The sequence below is a fragment of the Amphiura filiformis genome, chromosome 13 (genome assembly GCF_039555335.1).
Source record: "Amphiura filiformis chromosome 13, Afil_fr2py, whole genome shotgun sequence".
NCBI classification, from domain to species: Eukaryota; Metazoa; Echinodermata; class Ophiuroidea; order Amphilepidida; family Amphiuridae; genus Amphiura; species Amphiura filiformis.
Genome location: NC_092640.1, coordinates 50,303,763 through 50,312,929, shown reverse-complemented (window position 1 = coordinate 50,312,929; position 9,167 = coordinate 50,303,763). Strand labels below are relative to the sequence as shown.

Sequence of the window (9,167 nt, the reverse complement as noted above, 5' to 3'; positions counted from 1 at the left end):
TCTGAATACGAAGAATGTCCTTCTGATATCAAATAATTTTGATTTTTTGAAATTCGCAATGTAATACACATTTTATGGCAAATGATAACAAATTGATATTTTTGATATTTAACAGTACTCGAAGTAAACTTTATAAATCTGATGATTTATACTTAAAGTGTATGTAGGTGGGATGAAAAGCCGGCGATCAATTGAAAACTTTGACCTTTCGTATTGAAGATATGGATTTTTTCCCAAAACATACAAAAAAAATATGTATTTTTGGGCTAAAAGCCATATCTTCAATATGAAAGGTCAAAATTGTCAATTGATCGTCGGCTTTTGCTCCCAGCTATATACACTTTAGGAATATATCATTAGATTTATAAAATTTACTTCGAGGACTGTTATATATAAAAAATGTGAAAAATGTCAAATTTTAATAATTTGTCATAAAATTTGTATTATATCGTGAATTTCAAAAATGAAAATTATTTGATATCAGAAAGACATTCTTCGTATTCAGAATGCAATTCGATATGTCTGATGTGCTCTCATGTCCCACAAAAAATATTGTCGAAACGCTCAAAACGCTCATTCCAGTTCCCTTAAGAGATTTGCAAATTGAAAAAAAAATCAAATGTATCTAAATGTTTATAGAACTGTATGGTTGATTAGTTAAGTTAATACTCAAAAAATGTTAAAAGAATAATGTTAGATGGAGGAATATTGCAAGAAAATGTAAATATGCGATACACGGAATAATGGGATGTCAGCATTTACGCCTTCAAATGATCGGTAGTACAGGTAATAGGCTAATAGTTCAGTGTGTTTTATCATTCTCACAGCGTGGTTACTGTTCCATTTCTCACAATATACTGTAACGTTGGGAAATCAGTATAACCCGCACGTGTATCCAAAGAAAGGACCTTTCTTTGAAGGATGGTATGCAAGATTAATTGACACCGATAATTCGAGATCATTCGGGGTTCTTTTTTGGTAGAGTTCTACCAGCATCGACTACATCATCGACGTCATCATTGTCTACCACGTACCTGTCGTTTGTGAGAAGCAGAGGTGAAAATCAATCAATGGAGGTATGAATAGTATACAAATATTGAATGTTTACCGGGAATTTTTATGAGTACAATGGTAAGAATATTTTCATGGGGTGAAATATGGACTGTTCCATTCAATGAGGCTTTGTCGAGTTGAATGGAACAGTTGATATTTCACCGAATGAAAATATTCATTCCATTGAACGAATAAAAACATTCAATATTTGTTTTATATAACTCATATAAAAATTCTATTTCTTCCACTTAATTTCATAAATCACCAGAAAAAAAAATACAAGCTGTATTTATTTTATAAGCGACAGCCATACCTATAATTGGTGAGTCGAAGTAGTCCCCGTGCGAAATATACGCTCGCGTTGCCATGGTAGCTGCGAGTTAGTGCAATAGAAAATGGACTATTGCACTTGCGCGGAGTGCAATAGTCTTTTTCTATAAATAGCACAAATAATCAATGGTAATTGGCCAATAAAATGATAAGAATCTATGTATCAGTTAGGACGCGGGACTACCGATTGTTATTGTTCTGCAAGGCTCACTCAGTCATTTAATAAGGCAATACAAACGATCGAATTTGGTATTCAAATGAACAAAATTTTGAGTTACACCTTTTCAGTGTAACATTTTTTTTCTCGGCCAAATGAAAAGCAATAATTTTCATTTTTTCAGTAAATGTCAGGAAAAACTGTAATGCTTGATACTGTATTTTTTTTTCAAATCTTAGTGTTAAACTTAGTCGTGAAATTTAGTCATTTAGTGTAAGATTTTCGATTTTGATAGGCTTCAACTCTGCCCGCGAGCCTTTTTTTGGATCAATCTTTGAGCTTTTCAAAGTAATATAGTTCGCTAAAGAAGGATTTTCCCAACTTTCTAACGCACATCACCGTGAGCGATATATCATAGTTTTGTCAGAATTTCCGTTTTGATTCCATAATTTTTGACTACCAGCTGAAAAATTTTCAAATCCACGCGTGAAATCTTAGGCTAATACTAGCATTGTGGATCGATATCTCTGGGTGCCCGGCCTGGATACAGTGTTGCCAGAACTTCAATATAGCAAAGAAATTACCTAGTGTTTCAATTGTCATGAAGGTGACTGGGTATAGTGCCTTTTGTTTGTGTTTGTTTGAAATTGCTTAAACCCACCGAAAGTCATAATGAAGCAGCCAAAACAATACAAGGTTAAACATGGAAGTTTATAACAACCTATTATAATGACCTAAAGGAAAAATCATTTATGGCAACAATGAGCCTTGCATTGTAAGTCATGGTTAAAATGTGTTGAGTACCCACCCCACCCCCATAGGCCTACATAATATTACATACCGGTACCTTATAATATTTATATAGCACGGCTATAGCTATAGCCTACATTTAGAAAGTAGGTCCTATAGCGCTAAATTATGACAAATAGGCCTACATAAACCCGAACGCAAGTCTGAAGGGTGTAATGAAAATGCCAACCCGCGATGGGGGGTCATTCAAAATTCACCTGGAGATAGGAGGGACAGAAAATTAAAATCCCTCTAATAACACGCGAATTTTTCTAGGTTTGGACAGTGGATTTTCCCAAGGACCTCATCCTAGGTAAATAAACAAACAAACAAACAGACAAAATGGTTTTCATAATCATGGAATCCATAGCCCTATAAATTGAAATTGCAGGCTATCACGGGGCAAATTTCCAAAATTCACCTCATTTACCAGAATTGGGGATTTGGGCTACCAAATCGCTGGTCAGGCAATCCTGGTTTTCAATGGAAAAGGGACCTGGTTGACAACAATTGAAATATCGATATTTCTGCTGGTTGTTCTGGAGATAAAGTACTGAGTTTGACATTTTCGGAGCATGAAGGAAAAAGGGTAAAATAAAACGGAAATTCTGACAAAACTATAATATATAGACCCACACGATGTGCTTTACAGAGGTGGGAAATATCTTTCTTTAGCAAACTATATTAGTTTGAGACGCTAAAAATGAATTCCGTAAAAAGCTCACGGGCGAACTAAAGGCCTATAAAAATCAAAAATATCACACTAAAAGACAAAATATGATGCTTGAATTTTAACACCAGGATTTAAAAAAAATGTATATCCAAGTACTATGTCTTTAACTGACATTACTGAAGAAAAAAAAAATATTGCTTTATATTTGACCGAGAAAATAAATTTCATAGCAAAAGGTGTATCTCTGAATTGTGCTGATTTTAACATGTATCGATCGACTTTTAGCGCGACTATGCATTTCTAAAGAATTGGTAGTCCCGCGTCCTAACTGTGTATGAGTTATAAGGCGATCGAGTAGTCAGAGGGGAGCGTGATATAGGGGAGCGTATTGAGAAAAGTAAATATGACACTCAAGTCTTAGGGTAAGGGGCTTCAAAGCATTCGTAGGTTCATTCCTCTTTGGATCTTGAATTATTCTTTACAGGTTATTGATATATTTCCAGAAGAAAAGAACATATCAGTAACAGTGCGAGGCGGGAGTAGAGTCACGGAGAATCCAGACGACCCTTCGCCTCCTTACTTTGAGTGGGTGGCAAGGCCTTATGGGTATTTCAACGTCACGCCAAATGGGACAGTATTTGACATCAAAGCTCAGGGTATTCGGTTTAACGGAAGCTTTGGGAAGCCAGTACCGTGGGGACCGAATGGAGAAGGTAAGGCGTGGATTTATATTTATAATGAATTTTTAAAATATGTTATATAAGCCATGTAGTGGTATAAGTCAATTAATTTGAAACCATATGAATATGTGAAGCCAAGTACTGTTGACGAATTATCCCGGAGATTTGTCGATGACATTCTTATAACATTAGAGGCAGAAACTTAAGGGCAGGCACACACTAATAATAATGTTCCCAAATTTTCTTTTTCGTAATGAGTACAATTGACATGATTTATATGTTATTTAAAAGTGTTTCTTGTGTACTAATTGCTGCTCTATAGGAATTGTATACGATGTATGTACTTTTTTGTTTAGTATCTTTGTTATGCATTTCTCTGTTCAACGCATTTATTTATTTATTTATTTATTAATTAATTTATTAATTAATTAATTAATTTATTTATTTGTTTATTTATTTATTTATTTATTTATTTATATATTTATTTATTTATTTATTTATTTATTTATTTATTTATTTACTTACTTATTATGAAACAGGATTGCCCATTTTTGTTAATTATTATAGGTCCTGAAGGATGGCTTGAGAACATCCCCTTTGTGCCACTGCACTGGTTTGTATACAGTCTAGCAACATCGGGTAACTACACATGGACAAATCAAGAGACGTCGGAAACCTTTCACGGGCTAGCTACCATGCATCAAGAAAAGAATTGGGGTGACTCTTTTCCACCTTCATGGTTTTGGACCCAGGGAGTGAGTACACATCAGAACACGGCCTACGCCGGGTCGTTTGGGGTTATCAATTTTGGTCCTGTCGGTATTCCTGCTCATCTATACGGATATCGTAACTTTAAGAAAAATCTTATCTTAAATTTTCGACCAGACAACTCCTACGTCACGAAATCAATAGATGGGTGCCAAGGCAAAGTTAAATTCACGATAAAAAGTTTGACTCATAAAATAGAGTTAAATATTATTACACCTAGGTCTACTCTTGATAAGTGTCTTCTTGGGCCGACTGTGAAAGGGTTCGCGCCAATTTGTGTGGAAAGTTACGTGGGTAGTACTGAGACAACAGTGTATAAACTGGGTGGCAGTGGTTATACAAAGATAGATTATAGTGTGTTTGAGAATGCAGCCCTAGAATTTGGGGGCGGATATTTATGTTCATCTGGACCATGTAAATAAAATAGGATCAATGATGATGTGCATAACTTCACTTATTATAAGATTATACAATTATAAGAAATAAATGGCCTATTTTAAATGTTTCATACAAATAAAGTATACAATGTATAGGCTACTATTTAAGTTTGGTTCAATTGCACGGATTCAGAAGTTAATGTAATTCATAAGTTATGTCTGCTTACGTGACGTGTAGAAATGAGCTGGGCAAAGTTTAGCCACGTTTAATCATCAAGTTCGTACCGCGTAAAAATGACTTTTAAATGTTGTGGACTACTGTGCGTATATTGAACAAAAAAAAATCTTTTTCACACAAATAATATGGTTTTTTTAATCTGTCATGATTTTTTTTTCCTAGCCATTTTGAGCCGTAACAATGACAACGCTCAATAATTAACTGTGTCAAGCTTAAATAAAAAAAACCCATTCTTTATTATATTAAATGCCACATCATGTTATTTTCCTTTTATATTTAGGCTATTTTGTATTGTTGTGACGATAATTCATTTGCATAACATGCCGTGGACGATTTATTGTCCGTGCTTTGATAAATACTTCACTCCATTTACGGGCGTAGGTTCGTCTCCTGATGTTTAGTTTAGATTGGTCAACATGATGGCGAATATACTGTCATCATGTCTTTTGACGTTGTTGACGTCAATTATATTCAATTAAACTTATTATGCTTCAATGTGACTCTGGTAAAACTTAATAAGATATACATTTATTAGTTGGATCCGATTGCCTGATGATGTAAAGTCACAATAAATAATTTATCTTAAACTGAATTCTATTTCCCTTGCTATGACGTAGTAATGTGAATATTCCTCGTCAAAGTGGTTCCATATCTACTTTTGTTTAGAGTTTAATCTACAATCAGTCTGCCAAATTTGATGCGTTATCCTTTTTATGTGCATGGACAATAATGATGTCATCATCTGCTTTAACTATGGTGAATTAATGAGCTGCCTATAGCATGTATAGGTACTAATTGCCTCAGACTGCCAGCTGTGTTTATAACTAACATGTGATGTCATTAAATATTTGTAATATGAACAGTGATGGCACAAGAATTATTTTTCGGGGGGGCAAATCGAATTCGGGGGCAAAATCGACAAATTGTACGCAGAATTGTCGCAAAAAAGTGGAAATTTACGTAATTTGGGTCATTGTGTGTCAAAAGTGGGGGGAAGCAAACTGGGGGACCAGAACAACATTGGAGATAGGCAAATGCCCTCCTTGCACCCCCCACACACACACACACCCCGTAGCGCGGTCACTGAATAAGAATATCAATCTACAGGAGATAAAAACCTGTAATCGGTTGAAAAATCCGTGAAAATTTCTGATCCAACACAGATAATTCACGGATTTTTCCTCCAATCTCCTACAGTTTGACCACTCTGAAGAACAAAGTGACAACTCGCACGTATACAGCGCGTAAACAGTGACAATGGTAATTATAAAAACATATTTATCATAATATTATCCCTTTTATCCTTCCTTCCTCCTATTATAGCTAAAATTAGAACTATGTGAAGACCAACGCAATGTGGAAATGAAGTGCACTGTGGATTTGGAATGTTTACATGTTCTTTCTGTTTCAGAACTATAATATTGTTTACCAAAATATGACATGATAATTAGAACAAAATATTTTTCATACATTATCCTTTTATCCTTCCTTCCTCCTATCATAGATAAAATTAGAACTATGTGAAGACCAATACAATGTGGAAATGAAGACCAACGCACTGTGGATTTAGAATATTTATATTATTCTTCCCGTTTCAGAATAATGACTTTTGTTTACCAAAATATGACATGATAATTAGAACAACATATGTATCATATTATTGTCCTTATCCTTCCTTCCGTCCTTCCTTTCTTCTATTATAGCTAAAATTAAACTTAACTATGTGAAGACCAACGCAATGTGGAAATGAACTACAACATACTGCGGATTGGAACAAAGATACTCAATATTGAGTAACTTTGATTTGAAGCATGATTTGAAGCATGATTATTCTTCTCGTCTCAGAATTACGATTCTGTGCACCCAGTAGTTTTATTGCGGTAATAGCCGCATACTGTCGATTCCGACCCGTTAGTAGACTGGATCTATTTTGGAAATGTACTTATTTAAGCATCTAGCGGCAAATTCGCGTAAACGTTGGCAACCAAAATACTTTGGTTAATTTGGTTATGCTGAATTCAAACAGTTTGTCTGCAAAGCAATATTGGAACCCAGTGACCCTAAAAATGACCCAAACCCTATACCCTATATGTTCATATATGGGGCAAAAATTAGAAATGCTCCAAATTCACTATAAAACATGTAAAATTATTCATTTGGGTATAAGGATCACAAAAATGTAACGTATTTGTGCGTAGGACATAATTATAATTACCAAGTTATGAGGCTCAGCAGGACCAATGTCAATACAGGGGTGAAAATCAAAGTTGCTCCGATGTTTGTAAAAATAGATGCAAACTGTTCCTCAAGTTCAAGGGAATCAAATAAAAAGTTCAAGGGAATCAGAAAAAGAATAGTTTTTACTATCTGCGATGTCAAGTTCATAAGATACATTCCATTGAATCTTATGGAATCCTACATATTTTTTGACTCTTTGCTGTGTAACTTGCTAACTAGACATCGCAGATAGTGCAAACTATTCTTTTTCTCAACTAGGCGAAAAATTTGCCACAACTTTTACGGAAATTTGAGCAACTTTGAGTTTTGACCCATACATAATAAGCTAATCGACCTGTGACTGTTTGCGCCCCATAACTTTTTAACGATAGGTCGTACACGCACAAACATTACATTTCTGGGATCCATGGGGCCAGGCGCGTAGTGTTTGAAAGTGTCATTGGAATAAAAATGATTATTCCCCCTATGCGATCCTATGGGGTCATTTGGGGGCCATTTTGCAGGACACGGTTTCAAAATGTTGCTTGGCAGACAACAGATTCGAGTTCATCATCATCATCATCATCATCATCATCATCATCATAAACGCTTCTCGTCAGCAGTTTGACAAAGCGCCATCAATAAAGTTATTCCAGGTAGGTCTCTCTCTCGAAAGTTCAGTCGCTTTCTTTATGGGTAAGTCTTCATTGATTTCTTTCAGCTCTTTTTGAATTGCTAATATACACGCAGTGTTTGGTTTCCCTCTTGGTCGTTTAACGTGTCGTTCGTATTCTTGAAGAGCTTGCTTTGCTGGGGTATCATCAGGTAATCTTAGGATGTGTCCTAACCAAAGGAGCCGCCTTTTCTTGATTTTATTACTTCATTTTGGTTCCTTGGTTTTCTCGTAAAGTTCTTGATTTGAAATTTTCTTTGGTCATTTGATGTCTAATAGCCTTCTGAGGAGAGATCTTTGGAAAGTGTCAATTTTTTCCTCGGTTGACATAACAAACTTATTTGTATACCCCAGCACCCCCCTGAGAAACGAGTGCATTGTATGTGTATTACTCAATTAGCATTTGGATAACTGCTTGGTTACTGATATGTGTTTAGAGTAGAGTATTGAAGGAACCATGTGTGTAATTTTGGTTCATTTTCATGGACAGGATTTTAAGATATGACCTTGTGAAAAATTATAAGTTTCTTTTTGAGCTCAGTTTATATAGTAATCTACTGTTCGTCAGTTTACGTAATCTCAAAGATCTGTTTAACAAGAAAGACAACATCATCATCGACAATATGTTTTAACAAGTTTAATGCAACTCATAAAACTTCCTACTTATAAAGTATCTATTGACAAATAAAACACATCCATTTATATATATACAACATACGCGTAGTATTAACAATTCCAACATTTTACATATCGTTCTGTTACCAATAGTAACGCTATTTCACCACGAAATCCTTAGTTTGATCTCAATTTCAGATGAACTCTTTGCAACTTTTTTCAACCACTTATATATTACAATATACAAAAATATAATATTTATCATTGTTGGAATACCTATAAGGCACAGCAATTATATTTTACATACTTTATACTGCATTACGTTGTTTAAAAACAGGCATATACCGTAGAATTCCGTCTAGAAGCATATATGCCTCTAAACGAGGGTTTTTTTAACTAAAGATATGAAAGGCCAATACCCTTCTCAAAAACATTGCAATAGATTTGTCTTACAAATATACATGTTTGTACAGCCGCCTTTATCAGTAATATAGTTGTTCAAACTCCAAATAACGTTTTTGTTGAGAGTGCCTGCCTCTTGTCTTTTGTGTCAAAAAAACCTCGTTTAGAGGCATATATATGCATGTAGACTGAATT

General features: G+C 34.8%; 1 protein-coding gene across 1 annotated transcript; it reads left to right on the top strand.

Annotated features, from left to right (window-relative positions):
• Positions 1–955: 955 nt before the first annotated feature.
• LOC140167322 (uncharacterized) lies at positions 956–5,805 on the top strand. Its single transcript, XM_072190648.1, has 3 exons — positions 956–1,076; positions 3,487–3,715; positions 4,250–5,805. Exons 1-3 carry the CDS (start codon positions 1,071–1,073, stop codon positions 4,870–4,872), a joined length of 858 nt encoding a protein of 285 aa, XP_072046749.1. The 5' UTR covers positions 956–1,070; the 3' UTR covers positions 4,873–5,805.
• The last annotated feature ends 3,362 nt before the right edge of the window (positions 5,806–9,167 follow it).

Coding starts and splice junctions, on each gene's coding strand:
- LOC140167322 (XM_072190648.1), top strand. Junction 3,716..4,249: donor GTGGGGACCGAATGGAGAAG/GTAAGGCGTGGA, acceptor TAATTATTATAG/GTCCTGAAGGATGGCTTGAG.